General features: G+C 36.1%; 1 protein-coding gene across 1 annotated transcript in view; it reads left to right on the forward strand.

The window, feature by feature from the left end:
* Positions 1-19,471, forward strand: part of SYT10 (synaptotagmin 10) — a 65,621-nt gene that overhangs the window by 4,940 nt on the left and 41,210 nt on the right. Inside the window, exon 2 of the mRNA XM_021690387.1 lies at positions 14,035-14,392. Within this exon, the coding sequence (XP_021546062.1) occupies positions 14,035-14,392 (358 nt within the window). The remainder of the gene's footprint in view (positions 1-14,034; positions 14,393-19,471) is intronic.

Below are 19,471 nucleotides of genomic sequence, written 5' to 3' on the forward strand. Positions count from 1 at the left end.
CGTCCAGTGACTTTCCCCAGAGTGTGTTCAGGAAAGGCTAAGATCCAGTGGCTAAATGTGAAAGTGTTGCATAATAAACCTATTGACTTTATTGAAGTTCTAGAAAAGTGGGAATATCTATTTAAAATATCAATTTATAATAGTAAAAGAAAGCCTGTTTGCTGAAGTAGAAAATAGCATGGGAAAAATAATCATATCATTATTCAAACACCTATTAGTCATACCACTTAGAACTAGAAATTATTTTGCAGCAGTGGTGAAAATGAAGGCAGGAAAAGTTAGCAACTTCCCCTCAAATCACAGCCAGTTAATGATGCAACTAGGATAAGAACCAGGGCTCCTTAGATCCTATCCTAGGTTCGGCAAAAAGTAGGAATAGGAAGATTTCCTGGGGAGAGCATTCTTGGTGCTATAGACACTGGAATGGCTCGTAAAGATAGGCTCGTAACTATTATAATACTATTGGCTATAATTAGTGGCATATTGGAAGGTAATTTATTTATTTTAGAGAGAGAGTGAGTGCACATAGCATAAGCGGGGTGGAGGGGCAGAGGGAAAAGGAGAGAGAAAGGGAAGCAGACTCCCGCTGAGCGCAGAGCCTGATGCTGGACTCCATCCCACAACCCTGAGATCATGACATGAGCCGAAATCAAGAGTGGAAATCAAAAGTCAGATGCTTAACTGAGCCACCCACGTGCCATATTAATAAGATTTCTCAGTGTGTAATTATGACCCAAATCCCCAAATTTCTTTTTATTGGATATATTGTCACGCAAATATAAGACACAACATTCTTCATTTTTCTTGAGTACATGAATGCATTTGCAATTAAATGGACATGAGTGTTTATTCATGAATTCTTAGCTAAATATAACTGATTTATTTGAACGGTAAAATCATAGAAAAGATTTTAGTGTGTCAAAATGCACAACTTTGAACTCCTATAATTATAAATATAGCTCCTTTTGTATGTCCATAAATAAGCCTATAATGAAAACAGATATGAAATTGTCAGTTAAATTATTTTTATTACTTTGTCATTAGAAGAATAATACATTAAAACATTTTCTGCTTTATTTTCCTGCCATATTTTGGGTATGTAATGTACGTTATCAACCATCTATATATATCATTATTAACAGTGCTATGATGCCAAAGAAAACTAGACCTCCTAATAGGAAGTGTTATTATTAAAGGTCAGTAATTATTTTGCTTGTTTCTAATTTGTACAATACCAATTTTCTCTGTTGGTGGAATATCCAACACTGGCCAAGTTTAGAAACAGAATCCCTGACTGAAGAGATGGCTTCTTGTTATTATACATTAAACTTGTTTTCTTTTTCCTTATAATGTTAAATATCTTAAATGACCACTGAAGCTGTAAGAGCTGACATTAACGTGGCTTAGGTAGACTATCAGAAAATAAAACTCTGTATGTGTATATATATATATGTGTATATATATATACACATACACACATGTGTGTGTGTGTGTATGTGTATGTGTGTGTGTAGATATCACATGACTATATAATCATGAAATTGTGCTTTGATGCCTCAGAGCTGGAAGGGTAGAATGACAGAGGTGGGGGGACCGATATTAACTTTTTTTTCATCCATCCAGGTGGATTCTGAGGTGTGCTAGGATCTGTTCTTTAACATCTATTTTGAATAGAGACAACATTACAGTCAATTGAAAAAACCTTGTAAATGTCAGTTTGTTCCTCCTGCAGAATTATTTCAGTCAAACAATGAGGACTACTGTTTACAGTCTTTATTATTCCTTTAGTTCTGTTTCAGTAGTCATAGATTTATAGGAATAATGGACAAAACAATATCAAGAAGCATATTATCATTTCTAATATGTTACAGTATGAGTTGTTACTGTATCCAAGAGGTGGTTTTAGCATTATGCGTCTATTCAACATTTATTGAACACTAGGTGAAAGCCACTGTGCCAGACATTAAAATATATTCATACCATTAGCTAAACACCGTGCATAGTTCAAGTTATTGTAAATGTAGAATAGATAATCACAGATTATAAATTATTTACTTAATTACGAACATATGTAAAGAATTTTTATGCATTTGGATACTTTTATACTATATGTAGTTCCATAGTTGATTGAATCTAAGATGCTATTGATAAGATGCACCAGTATTTTATATGATACCAAAAAGGAAAAAGAAATGTCAAATTGTGGCTTAATGCCTTCTTATCACATAGAATTTTTATTTCATGCTTATGTAAAGACTTTTAAAACTGACGTAAATTTTTAAAATCATATCACTCTTGAACAAACATAAAAAGGAAAACATAAAAGACATAAATGGGTTAAATAATTTTAAATTAAAATTGAGTATGATTCTTCTGAATGGCTTTTTTTTTTTTTACACAAATGTCCATAGTAGATTTATTTGTCACAGCTAAAAATTAGAAACATTCCAGATGTCCTTCAACAGCTAAATGTTTAAACAAACTGTATTATATGCACATCATGAAATACTACTCAGAAATAAAAAAAATTAACTATTGATACACCAAACGAATTTGATGATACAGAGTATTATGTTGAGTGAATAAAAGCCCATCTTAAACAGCTACATACCGTTTGATTTCATTTATATAAAATTTTGGAAATTACAGCATATTAGAAATGTTGAACAGATTGGGGTACCAGTGGTTAGTGGCTGCAATGATGGGACATGAATTTATATATGTGATCTAGTTGCATAGAACTTGTTTTGTTGTGGCTGGACTGGCCCTTGTGGTTCTTATCATGATTGCAAGGAACAACCATCAGGAAACTGTGAAAATAAAGGTTTGCTACTCACACATTGTGCAAATTACACAGGACACCTGGAGTGTCATAGCAAGGTCATGGGGAGGCAGGGGAGAGTAAGGAAGGGCTTAGGATTCTGTTTTTATTGGGGTGTAAGTGGGGTCCTTGGGTTTCGAAGGCTCACTCATTATTGATGAATTTAAAACAAAATAGCAGGAATTTAAAGTGTGGGAAGAGAAAAAACAAGAGGCCCAAATGATTTTTAAAACAAAGGAGTCTGGGGTGGTGTGGGGGCAGCCGGGCTCTTTTTTTTTTTTTTTTTTTATCTTTTTATTTTTTTATTCTTATGTTAATCCCCATACATTACATCATTAGTTTTAGATGCAGCAAATGGCTTTTTGATTCAGAATTGGTGATACCTTTGTTTTGCACTCATTATTGGGCCCCATGCCATCAAGAATGCCTTAAAAGAATTCATAAAAGATATAAAGACCACTGGTGTTGTGCTTTAAGCTACCTGTACAGTTATGTGCAATGTTAGCAATGTTGGCAAACTCACTTGACTCACTGCCTTCTCCACCTATCCCCAATAAAAGTTTGGCTTGTAAGGTTTAGGGCCGAGCTTCACTATTTTCTCCACTGTTTTCTTTCAAGCCACTTAGACTTGACTTTCTATGACTGTCAATGTTGATGCTTTTGCTTTAGCACATACTCAGACAGAATAAATTATGACACACTTACTTCCTGGCTATTAGTGATTGTAACAAGCCATTGATACTAAAATATATTCTGATTTCAGAAAATGAAAATGGTTTAAAATACGCATTTTACAATCAAGTATATTATTAACAAAGTTGTTTATCATTTACTGAAATTCAAGAAAAAGGCAAAAGTCAATACAGTTAAGTGGAAATTAAAGAAGTATTGTTGCAAGGATGATATGTTGATTGATTATGTATTGGATTGATAGATGAAGAAGAGACTGCTAGTTGTTTCCTAGTATTAATTTCCCCCCTTTCATTTCACAGTATCAGAATCCTTGATTTTTAGTTACATATGTGGCAGCATTAAAATAAATTTAAAATTTTTTTAATTTAAAAATGACAACTTTTCTGAGCTTTCTTTTTGGTTTGGTGCAGCCATGTGACTAAATGTAACCATCAAGGGGTGCCTTGGTGGCTCAGTTGGTTAAGCGTCTGCCTTTGATTCAGGTCATGATCCCAGGATCCTGGGATCGAGCCCCGTGTCGGGCTCCTTGCTCAGCAGGGAGCCTGCTTCTCCCTCTGCCTGCCGCTCCCCATGCTTGCTCTCTCTCTCTCTCTCACAAATAAGTAAAATCTTTAAAAATCAATCAATCTGACCACTAGCATGCTAGCAACAGTGATGTGTACTACTTCCAGACTGTGTCCTTAAAATGAAAGGACATACTCTCACCTTCCCTTTCCCTTATTATTCTGCCACCCAACTGCCTAGAATGTGGACATGGTAACTTGCCATCTTGGACTTTAAGGAGAAGGCAAAAACCTTTGAATAGCAAAACAAAAGTATAGAAGAAACCAGGATTCTAGACACCTTGAAGATGTGTATGCTCTGACCTGCTTATGCTAGGACAGTTAATTACACAAGAGAGAAATAAACTTCTCCCTTGCGTAAGTCACTGTTAATTTTGCCCCTTGTTATAGAAATCAGAATTATGGCCTTTTATAATATTAGAGCTGATCCTTGAACAACACAGGATTCAACTGTGCGGATCCACTTATATGTGGAATTTTTATAGTACAGTTAAGTACTCTAAATGTGTTTTCCTCTTTATGATTTATTTAATGACATTGTATTTTCTCTAGATTACTTTAAAAATATAGCATATAATACATATAACATACAAAATATGTGTTAATCAAGTGTTAATGTTATTGGCAAGGCTTCTGGTCAGCAGTAGGCTATTAATAGTTAAGTTTTGGGGACACGTGGGTGGCTCAGTCAGTTAGGCATCTGACTCTTGATCTCAGCTCAGATCTTGATCTCAGGGTCCTGAGTTTAGGCCCCATGTTGGGCTTCATGCTGGTCATGGAGCCTACTTAAAAAAAAAAACAGGGGCAACTGGGTGGCTCAGTTGGTTAAGCCTCTGACTTTGCATCAGATCATGATCTCGGGGCCTGGGGGCTCCACACTCAGCAGGGAGTCTGTTTATCCCTCTCTGTCTTCCCCTTTCCCCACTTGTGTTCCCTCTCTCTAATATAAATAAATAAAATTTTTTTAAAAAATTAAAAATAAATAAATAAAGGTAAACTTTTAGGGAGTCAAAAGTTATATGGAGATTTTCAACTGGGGGGTAGTGCCCCTAATCCCCTCCTTATTTAAGGGTCAACTGTAATACCATATGAATAGGATAAATAGGTTAACTTCAAAGATAATTCCAAATTTTTATCCTAGACACAGTTTTCCTCAGCTTTCTTTGAATAAGAGTTGCTGATTTGAGTTTTATTCTCCCTCTTTCTCTATGGAATGATGCCATAAATATGGTCTATGTTCTGGCAATAATGGGAAGCAACCAAAGAAACAAAAGGCTTGGAAAATCAGTGAACTAAATTATAATTTTTGATTAATTACAAGAAATCACATGTGCATACATTTTGAAAACTAAAGAACTAGAATTTTTAAATTAAAAAAATGATACAGAAATACACAGATAAGAAAATCAATTAAGGCAGTGATGATGGAAATTGAGAGCATGCCAATTGGTCTGTGCTTTTCTGTGTGATCATTTCCATCTGCATAGGTAGTAGGCAATTAGATCTAACACTTTCTACAGGCCTCAGTGAATGCAAATGTTATGGTCTGGTTGTATAGACTTTAGCAAAGTTCTGCTTCACTAAGTTTCTGAAGAATCACATTTTTTGGCTTACTCTGTTTTCTGATGAGAGTTGTCTTTTCTCAGTTTTTTAGAAATGGCTCACTTTATTTTGAGATATTAAGACACGATAAAAGAGTAAGATCTCTATAGCAAAAGTGAGTCAGAGATATCTAGTCAAACAGACAGACAGGTAAGTAGATAGTGGTAAAGTAATGGTTATGCATATATATGTAATCAAACCAGAGTTTGAGAAATTTTAAACCTGATTATCTTGGCACCTAATCTAGTATCTGTATATTTCATTAACTCTTAGTCTTACCAAGATATAATAAGATGAATATCATATAATGGATTCTTTTTAACTATCCAGAGACATTAAAAATTTGAGATTGATCCTACTCATCAAGTTTGCCCATTGCAATGGGTAACTTCAGAAGCCCTGCAGAGAAGGCAACCCACTTATATTCATTACCCTGGCCTCCCAGTGTTGACCCCTTTTCTCTAGTGATCTTCTTTTCTCTACCTTACCTCCCCAGTCCCCAACCAAAAGTTCCTATGCTTTCACCATTTCTCATTTGGAAACTCTAGTCCATTCACCTTTCTAATTCTCTGAATTCTCTGTCAATAAATATGGCACCATACTTAATGATGCATCATTTCAGTCACTTTCTCCTTTGAAGTATATTGGATCTTCCTGCGCTGTGGGGAAGGGGGACCTCATTCATGGATAAATTAATCTTCTTCTCTATCCCTACACCAGAGCAACTGAATATTTAGGAGATTTTAAAACCAGGCAGGATAGTATCACTCTATTAGCCTCCCATTTCAAAAGAAGCCTCAATTTTGAACAGAAATCCTGTGTTTTCCTATTTAATTTTCTCCTGTTCTCTATAATTCCTATTTTCAAACTTTCCAAATGTGTTTAAATATTCCAAACTATTCCCCAAATATCACAAAATAACTGGCAGTTGACCCTAACTCCTATTTAGGAGAGAAAATACTAATTATAAACAAAAATTCACTTGACTTTCTGCCCAAAGACCTATAAACTTACCTGGTTCCAGAAGCATCCTCTTTTTCTTGTAAAGGAAAAAATGAGGCAGTCCTTTCACCTTTGTTTCAGACCCCATCCATCCATTGTCTCCTCTTTTGGGATTTCAACATTAATTATTCATTCTCCTTAACTGTCTATGTACTCTTGTCTACTGATTCCTTCCCTTAATTTTTAAAACATGCTTGAGTATCACACATCCTAATAAAATACCTACATCAACTCCATGTGCTACTCTAGTTATTGCTTTCTCTCTCCTTTCCTACATCCAGTTTCCTGAAGGAATTATCTACTCTCATAGAATCCACTTCCTCACTCCTATCATTTATTTAACCATATTAAACTAGTTAATACAGCCTCTGCTTCACTAATTGCATTGAATTCACCAAAGACCTACTTGTTAATGTTACTTGTTCTAATTGAACTTACTTTAACTTTTTTTACATGGTTGATCACTTCTTAAAATATTTTTCTCCAAACTCTTTGAAAACACATTGACCTGACTTTTTCCCCATACCTCTGTACTATTTCTTAGTCTTCTATGCACACAGGCTCTTTGTTCCTTTAAGTTCTTTTTTCTTTAAATATTGATGTACTCAGGGGCGACTGGGTGGCTCAGTCGTTAAGCATCTGCCTTCAGCTCAGGTCCTGATCCCGGGGTCCTGGGATCGGGCCCCGCGTCGGGCTCCCTGCTCAGCGGGAAGCCTGCTTCTCCCTCTCACACTCCCCCTGCTTGTGTTCCCTCTCTCGCTGTGTCTCTCTCTGTCAAATAAATAAATAAATAAAATCTTAAAAAAAAAAATATTGGGCGCCTGGGTGGCTCAGTTGGTTGAGCGACTGCCTTCGGCTCAGGTCATGATCCTGGAGTCCCGGGATTGAGTCCCGCATCGGGCTCCCTGCTCGGCAGGGAGTCTGCTTCTCCCTCTGACCCTCCTCCCTCTCATGCTCTCTGTCTCTCATTCTCTCTCTCACAAATAAATAAAATCTTTAAAAAAAAAAAATATTGATGTACTCAGGTTTCTATGGAACTTCTGTCTTCTGTTTCCTGGATCCAGATTCCACTATTTAAGGAATGTTTTAGGGAATATTAAGGAATATTAAGGAAGTCCTTTAATTTTATCTGTAGTTGCAGTCATGTATGACCAGTAGCTTCCTCAAATTTCTACTTGCCTGACCACAAGTACTTCAAAATCAATATGACCAAAGCTAAAGTCATGGTCTTCCTGACTTCATCATCCTGTTTGTCTCCCACTAACTCACATTCTTGTCCAGTCTTCACACTCCTTAACTAGAGTTTTAACTTCCCAGTGATCTCCTGAATCTGCTCTTTTCCCCATTTCAGCAAACCTCATTCAGATCCACTGTAATCCCTCTGTGGATGACTATCGTAATCTGTTAACTACTTTTGCCTCTTCTAGTCTGACTTCCACTCTTATCTTCTCCCTAGCTAGAGTGTTACTTCCGAAATTGTGTATCTTGATGTATGGTCAAGACTGGGACTACTAATTTTTCTTTGAACTAAGTCCAGACTCATAACGTTTTTCATGCCATAGTTAATTGTTGACTCATAATCATAAAAAAAAATCATTTAAAATATTTTGATGACTTTGTAAATTCTCCCAGATCCTTCCTTAATCTTTTTATAGTCAGATTTTTTTTTATTTTGCTAAACAAATTTTGTTGAAAAAAATTATAAAGACCTAAGTATTAAATAGTTGGTTTTGTTTTTTAATACTTATAATTTACTTATAATTACAATAGCAGGCAATGTAAAAATATATAAAATACAATAAGCTTATTTTTATAACTTTAGTTTTATTTTGCAGGATAAAATTCTAACTATCCCAACTTTTTTCACTTTCTGCTGTTGAGAACAAATGCCTTTTCCCCTTTGCTCTATGTTTTTGGATCAGAGGAGCTACAAGATAGGAATAATGGAATCTTGGCCCACCCCCGTCTCTGAGAAATGAGTTACCTATTTCTCCTTTCTTTGAGGTGTAAGCTTCATATCCTCAGGAAACAAATATTCCCTACTCCTCTGTGTAGTAAATTTTACATGGGGAATACCGATGTCCTCATGGGGAATACCGATGGTGGTCTAGCCAGGCTGTCCCTGTATGGACAAGTCTAATTAAATTAAGGTAGCATATTATCAACTACTTTCTGATAGACTTAAGCAGAGAGCTGCTAGTATTTTAATTGCTACCTCTTTGAACGTTGTGTATGTCTCTCAGTTGTTCTGAGCACATATGTGTAGAAAAATGGGATGTTATTTGTTAGCTTCCTGAAACATTAGTATTTACCTAGAAATGATGGTGTTCATTTTAAACAAATTCACGCCTTTCAGTACCAGATATCGTCAGATAAGTCTCTCCTCTTCTTACTAATTTGTGAATCACCGTTCAATCCATATCTAATCTATAACTATGCCTCTTTTCCCCTCAGTACTCTTGTTTAAAGGAAAGTAAATAGTTGATAGCAACCCATCACTGTACATATTATGCAAATTACAATGCTAAATACTTTATATACATTTATTTAAACCTCACGACATCCTATGAAATAAATATAAATACCCCTTTTTTCTAAGACTCTTAAAACCTAACCAACTTGCCCAAAGTCACAGGGGTGGAGTTGACATTTGAACCCAGATCAATAAGCTATTATAAGCTGTATTATACTATCTTCCTAGTACAAGAATTTCTGCATATTTCCTCCAAATTACTCAATTTTTTTTTCATCCAGCCACCTTGAAATCCACAGACATTTGAGTTCCTTGTCAGATAACTCCCAAAATATGTATGCAGTAGCTCCATAAACATTTTTTTGACCATGTAATAAATACCAGACACTAAAATAGGTGAATACATTTGATTTCTGCTCTGAAGGATCGAGGAATGAGAGTATTTGTAGGATGGGAACATTTGGAAAAACAAAATAAGTACAGATCCACAATCTCTTATCCACAATTATGAAACCTCAAAACCTGAAAACTGCAAAGTATTTTGTAAATTGTAGCACTTTGGCATCAACATCTTACCTGAATTGGCATTAAGCTATTTAAAATCTTCAGTGATCCCACTCAGTGTGACTAATTCATACATTTCATTATAGACGTATGGGTGTGTTTGATTACTGGATGTTGCCCCAGATAATGTGCGTCATGTTGCCTTTCTAACATCCAAAAGAAAATAATTTTTGAAACACATCGTCATGTCTCAGAGTTTGAGGTAAAGGATTAGAAGCCAGTCAGTTATTATAATAGTAGTGTTACAGCGGTGGAGGTGCTCTCAAAGCCCTTAGGAATAGAAGAGGCAGAGAGTGTCAAGAAAGAGGTACTATTGGATCTGATTGTTGAATACAAATTTGCCCGGCAGCCAGAGAGAAGAAAATGCACTGGAGCTACGTCAAACGGGCTAAACAAAATCATAAGACAGTAATGTGTGGTCGGGGGAAGGAGTTTAGGTGGGAAAGTGGCAGAAGAATAAAGCTGATCAATACTGAGCGGTCAAATCACAAAGATGCTGGGGAATGCCTTACAAAGTTTGGATTTGTCTCAGATGGTTAAGAGGGGACCCGGAAGGATGTTAGGCAAAGAGAGGTAAGGCGACCATATATCTCAGTTGCCAGGACAGGACTTGATTTCTTCCAGCTACCCTCATTACTGATAGCACAATTTTTCACTTTCATGAGTAACTTAGTATGGATGAAATATTTTATGGTCCCCTAAATGGTAGAACCAGATACTGATTTTAGAAAGAAAATTGTCAGCAGTAGGGAAAATGGAATTAAGGTCAGAGATTTCCACAGGACTTTCTCCTAAGATGAGAACAACCTTGTGAATGCCAAAGCCCATCACTTAGGAACAGTGGCGTAAACAAATGACATCAAATTTTTGTGCATAGAGTATAAGTTCTCTAATGTCCATAAGTAAGAAGGGAGGCATTTTCAGTTGTGGGCTGAAAACTACTTCCATTCTTGCCCCTACCCCACGTTGTCCTGCAGTTTCCTTATTTCTTGGCTTTTGGCTCCAACTGGGTAGAAATTAGCAGATTGAGGGGCGCCTGGGTGGCTCAGTTGGTTGGGCAACTGCCTTCGGCTCAGGTCATGATCCTGGAGTCCCTGGATCGAGTCCCGCGTCGGGCTTCCTGCTCGGCAGGGAGTCTGCTTCTCCCTCTGACCCTCCCCTCTCTCATGTGCTCTCTCTCATTCTCTCTCTCTCAAATAAATAAATAAAATCTTTAAAAAAAAAAAGAAATTAGCAGATTGAAGAAATTAACTGAGTTAAAATATCCATAAAATATAATGTAAATGGAGCCAAATATACATAAAGATTATGAATCCATAATTGTAGTATTTATTCCTCCATTTAAAACCAAAGTTAATAATCAGGAAGCACATTTTATGTATTTTTTTCTTTTTTTCAAGTTATGGGGCTAATGAACAATTAAAAAGTAAAAATAAACTACAAATATAAAGTATCACATTCCTCATCAATGGAGTATAAATGGGAAATATATTCAATGGGTGCTTTAATAAGTAACTGGAAAATGAGATAAAATATTAATATCTATATATAACAGCATGTCAAATTAATTTTTATTCTTATAATTAAGTAGCATTAAAAACTTGGAATTATTTCAATTTCTGAATAGGTTTCCATTAGCTACAAATTAGGAGTTTAAACAGAACCATTTTATCTTACTAATCAGGAAAATGTAAATTAAAGCAAGGTATCATTTCCCAATTGTATCAGTGAAAAGTAAAGTACATCAGCATTTCTCTGAGACTGTAGGAACTGGTAAACTCATATCATGTTTTTGTTATAGTCACTTTGAGGTTCTTTTGGAAATACCTAGTAACATTAAATATGTGCATAATCCATGACTTTGCAATTCTATTTTTAGATATTTACCTTAGAGAAACACTCACAAATATGCACAAGAAGGGTGCAAGGACACTCATTGTAGCTATGTTGTAACAGCACAACACTGGGCATAATCTAAATATCTGTCCCGAGGAAGTATTATGGAATACTATGTGAGATGAAGTTAGACCTCAAGGATCATTGAATAAAAAAATAAAGCAAATTGAAGAAATATGCAGTAAGCTATTTATGTTTTTTTAAAAGTATATTAAACAATTCTGTGTTTTTGTGGGTTTTTAAAGAATTATCTTTGTTTATTAGTGCTTGGGCTGGCCAGATACACACCAAACTGGGATCAAAGGTTGCTTCTAAGGAGGGGTGGGAAATCCTGGATTTACAGTAGTGGTTAAAGGAAATTAGATTTGTTCTTTATTAGATTGCTAGGCCTTTCGTAACAAAGTACCACAGACTGGTGGCTTAAACAACAGAAACTTATTTCTTCACAGTTGTGGAAACCAGAAGTCTGAGATGAAGGTGTCAGGAGGGTTAGTTTTTTTTTCTGAGGCCTCTCCCCTTTGGCTTGAGGGTGGCCTTCTCCCTGTGTCTTCACATGGTCTTTCTGAGTATCTTTGTCCTAATCTCCTCTTCTTATAAGGACACCAGTCACTGGAATAGTGCCTACTCAGATGACCTCATTTTGCCTTAATTACTAATTTAAAGGCCCTGTCTCCAAATACAGTCACATTCTGAGGCTCTAGGGCATTAGGACTTCAATATAAGAAAGTGGAAGGGATGAAGGGACAGACATAATTCAGCCTCTAACATGTTCCTAACATTTTTATTTTAAACAAATAAAAGATATTGGTTTCATATTTTACACTGAGGCTAAGCAAAGTTGTAAAAGAAAACTACATGGTTATTTACATCTAGAAAAATCTCCCTTTACAGGAACTCGATTTGGTTTTGAAGAGTACTGTTACACCAGATTGCTAGTATTGGTTGTCTTAGGAGGCTGAAAATGGAAGTGGGTAATGGGATATCATTAACTTTTTTAAAAACAGACTTTACTGTTTAGAGCAGTTTTAGATTTACATAAAAATTGGGGGGAATAGTCCAGAGGTCCCATATACCCCATACCCAGTTTCTCCTATTATTAACATTTTACATTAATACGGGACATTTGTTATAATTAATGAACCAGTATTGATACATTGTTAATTTAAGTCCATACTTTATTTATATTTCCTTAGTTTTTATCTAATATCCTTTTTCTATTCCAGGACTCTGTTTAGGATGCCACATTATATTTAGTTGTCATGCCTCTGTAATCTCCTCTCGTCTGTGATAGTTTCTCAGACTCTCTCTTTATCTGAGAACCTTGGCAGTCTTGAAGAGTACTGGTCAGATATTTTATCGAGTGCCCTCCTACTGGAATCTGTCTTATATATTTCTAATGTTTAGAATCAGGTTATGGGTTTGGGGAAGAAGACCACAGAGGTAGAGTGCCATATTCATCACTTATCAGGGGTGCATACTATCAACATGATTCATTATTGTCGATATTCACTTTGATCACCCCGGTGAGGTTTCTCCACTGTAGAGTTACCCTTTATTTGTTTGTTTGTTTGTTTGTTTTTACCTTTTTCCATACTCTCCTTTTTGAAAGGAAGTCACTATGTGCAGCCACACTTAAGGAGGGGGGAGCTGTGCTCCACCTCCTTGAGAGCAGAGTATCTACGTAAATTGTTTGGAATTCTTCTGCACAGGAGATTTGTTTCTTCTCCCCCATTCATTTATTTACTCAATCTTACTAACTTTTTTTACTATATTTCTTTAAGTTATTTTGCATAATGAGCATGTATTAAGTTTGTGACTATTTTGAAGTAAGAATATTTTAGAGATACTTAAGTAACGCATCACTAATTTGGGACTTTAGAAAGTAGGAACATGCAAGGTTATCAGAAAGGACCTGGGGAGTTTAAAAATACAGCTACTAGTATACCCATTCTCTGTTAGTAACATGTTATCCTTATGTAGACTATAGAAAGTGGTTTATGCAAATATTTAACATTATTCCCTGCTTCAAGAGTGAGAAGTTTACATCTTTAGATAAAAGATGAAGCCAACAGAAGTCTTTCCTGTTGTGTGCATTTCCCGAGTTTCTTAAGATTCATAACTTCAAGGCAGGTTGCAAGTTGCCACCCTTCAGTTTGCAAACCCTTGGACCCTTTGTAGTGTTCTTGGAAGTGATATGCTTTTTCTGTGTACAATTCGAAATTTTCATATATCTCTTTTGAGAATTTCCAGGCGCAATTATTAATCTTTCCTCCCTACAAAGATAACTTAAAAGTAAATTTTGAAACTCTCAATCAGAAAGCTATTAATAATAATCATAATGTAAATTATCTCACCATTGCTGCTCTTTTATCTATACTACCAATGAATTAATATTTCTTTACATTGTAATTTTTTTCCAGATATTTCAGTCAGCTTGTTGGCGGTGGTTGTCAGCTTCTGTGGCCTGGCCTTGTTGGTTGTTTCACTTTTTGTCTTCTGGAAGTTGTGCTGGCCTTGCTGGAAAAGCAAACCAGTGACTTCCAACATCAGTACCCTTCCACAGAGCATTTCAAGTGCTCCTACTGAAGTTTTTGAGACTGAAGAGAAAAAAGAAGTTAAAGAAAATGAAAAGCAAGCTCTAAAAGTTATTGAACCTGCTATAAAAATCAGCCACACTTCCCCCGATATCCCAGCAGAAGTCCAAACTGCTTTAAAAGAGCATTTAATTAAACATGCACGTGTGCAAAGACAAACTACTGAGCCTACATCTTCATCCCGGTAAGGAAAGATCAAATACATAAAACTGGGTACGTGCGTGCACGCATGCGTGTGTCCGTGTGTGTTTGTGTGCGTGTGTGTGTGTGTGATTTTGTAAGAGAAAAAAAACTGAGGTGGGAAAGGAGAAAAGAAAAGACAAACAGGAGAAATGAGACGGACATAGGAAACAGATAATTGAATAAAAAGGAAAAGGGTAGAGTAAGCAAGGATGAGAGAAACTGAGGACAAAGGATCCAAACAGGGAGCAGTACCAAGAAAGGAGTTTAGTAGATTTTGAGGTCTCAGTAAAATCATGTAATTACAGACTATTATTTATTAACTCTTTACCTTGAAATGTCATGGCTTGATAGTTGCTACTTGCAGTCTTTCAATTTAGTTTAAGTCAACCAATAAATATTGAGAAAACAGCCATTTGCAATGTCTGTCATGAAATCATCTAGAACTTCACAATCAAAATTGAGTAACAGAGACTAAAGTTTAGTCTGCAGTTGTTTAGCAACTACACTGTCAACATGGAACCACTGGAAACTGTTATTTGAACCCACATAGACAAACTCTTACACTGGGCAGAGTGTGATAAGCTCCGCCAAAGAGTTTTGGTGAATATCATGAGCATACTAAAGATTGTACACAAAAAGAGGGAAAAGGGAGGCCTCTTTGTGGAGATACATTTTAACTCCGCTTGGAAAAATCAGCAAAAGATTGCTTGAATGAAAATAATTTGCTATAATGTATTTCCGATTGCATTAACTATAAAAGAAAAATAGATTTTTGTGAAGATTAAAGCCGTAAAGAGACTCAGAAATTTTAGGGTAAAAACGTTCAATTAATTTATAAAACATTTTTTAAATATTAGCCGCAGCTGTGTACATCAGTGAGCTTATTAGCATTCAGAATTATTCAGCTCTTTTAACTGATAAGTGCACCCTACATAAGGACACTTTTTCTCTCAATCTTAAAAAAACATAAAGATTGAATTATACATATCTCATATTTTCTAAGAGAAAAAGTGGAATACAAATTCAGAGTTTTGCTAGAACTTTGGTATCATTTCATCTGCCTCTTTGAATTTCCTTGTTTATATGAGCGGCTAGGAAAGGAAGAAAGAAAGAATTATTTTTGAGCACTTACAATTTAGCCACTATGCCAGGCACCCTTCCTGATAATCCTCTGCCAATCTGCATGAAGTAAGTATTATTAATTGTTCCCATTACTTGTGAGTTAACTCAAGCCCAGAGAGATTTAAAAATTTGCCTAAAGTCATGCAGCTGGAGAAAGTTAGAATTCAAATTTATCCAGATTGATGGTTTCACATTTTAAGCATTAAAGCCAAGGGGGATATAGTTTTCTGAAATCAAGATGTTGGTTACAAAGTCTGCTGAGGACAGATAGTTTGGAGATTGAAAAATAAGGGTATCTTCCTGCTCAATTTACTCAGAAATCTAAAATCGTAAGTGGTTATTATGAATGACCAGAGTCATGATTTTAATCTCTTTGGTGTTGGGATGAATTCCTTTTAAAAAACTTGATTACACTTAGTTCTCAAAACCCCTCATCTACATTAATTATTTCATCATACCAGAAATTACCTTTGTAGAAGGAGGAGGAAATTGCTGAGCTCATTATGCAGCCCACTTGGACACAGAGATCAAAGGTACATTATCATAAATTAGATTATTCTGCTCAAATCATAACTTCACTGAAATTTAGCAAAATCAAACCACACATATACACGCACACATTCATACACACACATAATTAACTTAACTTTAATGCTTGATTTCATCACCTTATTAGGCTATGTCAGCTCCAGTCTGCTGTTAGGACTCCCTTTGACTTGGCTCAGACAGTAGATGACAAACATCTTACCCTTTCAAGCTTTATTTGTCTCTATAATTAACATTTTGATTGGTCCTAACTTAACAGCATTAGTGGAAACTGGCACATTTTCCAAGTTCTCGTCTTCCTTTACAAGTGCCTGGCCATTTGGCCCCATCAGCCTGCCAGAGGCCAAACAGCCAGGAGGCATCCATGTAGTTCTTCATTACTAACATTCTTCTAGCCTGTATCTTGATTGATTGTTCATTCATCCAGTAGTCTTATTCAAGTAGATATTTACTAATGGGTATCAGCAGGTATTATGTACACTCCGTCCACTCTGCAAATCCAAGGGAGCTGGAAAAAAATTTAGAACATAATGCAAAGATAAGACATATAAGACCAACTTCAGTATAAGGAATTACAAGTGCAAACTGTGGTGGAGAATGTGGAATTCTGAGAACAGAAAAGTTATTTCCAGCATGAGGCTGAGAGAAGAGAGATTAAGCGGAGGCTAAAGGAAACCAAGAATTCACATGAATGGCAATTGGGAGAAGGTGTGCATCCCAGATGGAAACATTTTATGCAAAAAGACATAGAATAGGAAATGTTGCCATGAAAACAGCAGGTAAAATACCTTGATCAGAAAACAGAGTTTAGTGGAGGAGTAAAGGAAGAAGAGAAAGTTGCCTGGAATCAAAGTATAAGAGGCCTTGAAATCATGGCCAGGATGTTCAAGTTCTGTCCTATCAAAAAATATTTGCCACAGAAGAGTCCCTTGTTAAAGCCCTTGATAAAGAGCTAGGTTTTAGAAAAATTAATTTGGCAATAGCTTATAGGACAGACTAAAGAAAAAGACATCTATTTGGAAACTAATATAATAGTTAAGGCATGATAAAAATCAGGAAAGAGCAAACAACAACCAAAAGACAAAAGCCTGGGAGAAGTTGAAAGGGAAGAATCTAAGATCCCTTATAAAAAGCACTGTGACACTTCAAATCATTACAAGTATAGCCTAAACCTTTGCAAAGCCTGCCATTTGAACTATTACAATCTGATGATACCAAGCTGCCATTCAAGCATTTTAATTCCATATTCCCCCACACATATAGCTCTGTGTTGCTTTCTTAGGCAGAAAATCTGCCCAAGATTGCTCTTCGTATTGCTCTTGACACCTAGACAAAGTACTGTAGGAACTCAGGCTATATTTGTTGGTTTAAAAAAAAAAATGAATTTGATGACCCCATCTATCTATCCAAGTAGGTATTTTATGATTGCCACGAAAGGAATGCTTGGTCTTTTTACTATCCTCCTGTAGACCTTACCTCTATCTCTGTGCAATTGCTTATATTGCTTCCCACATCTAGAATGGTGACCTCTTTTTTATCTACTATAAGCTGTTTAAGGAAAATGTATCTGAGAGTCTATTTTCTCTGCCCAATTATAAGCTTATTATCCTTTATTATTTAAAGCCATAGTTACAATCTAGCAATTATTTATTGTCCTAATATTGAGCTGTAGCTACTTGCCAAACTCAATGCTAAGTTCTCAGAGAACGAGACTGTGTAGCCTACTTTTATGCATTCCTAATTTCTGTCACTGTGTAGTTACATAATACGCATCAAGTGACACTTTTGATTGATTGGTCATCTCTCCACTTCACTTTGCTCCTTTAAATAACAGCATCAGGTGGTGAGATAAACTGACCATATTAGAAAGAGGTTAATGATGGTATACTCCCAGGATGAGTATGAGGACCAATTTTCTGTGCATTCATTAAGGGTGCCCAGAAAAGGTGAATAATAAGTGGCAAAATAATTTGTTGAGGATGAGGAATTATGTAGGTTAGCCACTGTTAGAGAGGATTCTAAGTACCTACTGAAAAATAATTAGGAAACCTAATGGCGGAGCCAATTGAACTTATGAACAAAAGCAAGAAAATGTTCATGGGAAGAAATCACTGACTTACATGTGCTCATGGATTTACAATAAGCTATGGTTGCTTAGAAAAGTAATTTTTAAAATCATCACATAAGAGAAATGAAAGCATTATGTAAAAATACATAAAATTGGATTGTATAGTTTAAGAGATTTTTTTTTAATTAAATTCCTCTGAAAAGATAGCAAAAATTGCAATTATTCATCCAGGGCACTGTAAGGAATGGAAAGCAAGATGTTATACAAAAGGAAAGTTTAAAAGATACATACCTAGCTAGGATAGCAAGAAGCAACACTTACCCAAAACTGTGAGGACCTGAGATCTATCTCTTTGAATTAAATTTCATGAAAAATGCTGTACAGATGCTTGAGATGGTTAAATAAGCTTTTTCATGAAACATGTATTCAATAAATACAACAACTCTTTTCTGAAATGGGATGGCTGTTTGTACCAAGGTCAGAGACAAAACCTTATAAAATAAAATCAGACTTGGAGAGTTTGTTTTCTGGCACTGATAAATATCATCTCCTCTTTACAAACACTAATTATAAATTGATTGGGCCCTCCTTTATAATATAAATCATTCTTGGGGTATTTGATTTCATTAGTCACAGGAGTATTAGGGTAAATGATTTTTTTAAAAGATTTTATTTCGGGCGCCTGGGTGGCTCAGTCGGTTAAGCGACTGCCTTCGGCTCAGGTCATGATCCTGGAGTCCTGGGATCGAGTCCCGCATCAGGCTCCCTGCTCGGCAGGGAGTCTGCTTCTCCCTCTGACCCTCTCCCTCTCATGTTCTCTCTATCTCATTCTCTCTCTCAAATAAATAAATAAAATCTTTAAAAAAATATATATTTTATTTATTTGAAAGAGAGAGCACTCCAGAGAGAGAGCACAACCACAGGGGAAGGGCAGGGGGAGAGGGAAAAGCAGACTCCCTGCTGAGCAAGGAGCCCCACAGGGGACTCAATCCCAGGGCCCTGGGATCATGACCTAAGCCAAAGGCAAACGCTTAACTGACTGAGCCACCCAGGTGCCTGGTAAATGATTTTTTTAAAAGATTTATTTATTTATTTGAGAGAGAGAGACAGAGAGAGCACGAGTGGGAGGGGCAGAGGGAGAGGGAGAGAGAATCTCAAGCAGGCTCCACACTCAGTGCTGAGCCCTGACAAGGGGCTTGATTTCAGGACCCTAAGCTCATGCCCTGAACCAAATCCTAAAGTCCAACACTTAACGGACAGTGCCACCCAGGTGCCCCTAGGGTAAATTATTTTAATACAAACTCCAACAAACTTTTCCTAAATCCCAGTATATGTTAGTATGAA

The sequence above is a fragment of the Neomonachus schauinslandi genome, chromosome 5 (assembly GCF_002201575.2).
Source record: "Neomonachus schauinslandi chromosome 5, ASM220157v2, whole genome shotgun sequence".
NCBI classification, from domain to species: domain Eukaryota; kingdom Metazoa; phylum Chordata; class Mammalia; order Carnivora; family Phocidae; genus Neomonachus; species Neomonachus schauinslandi.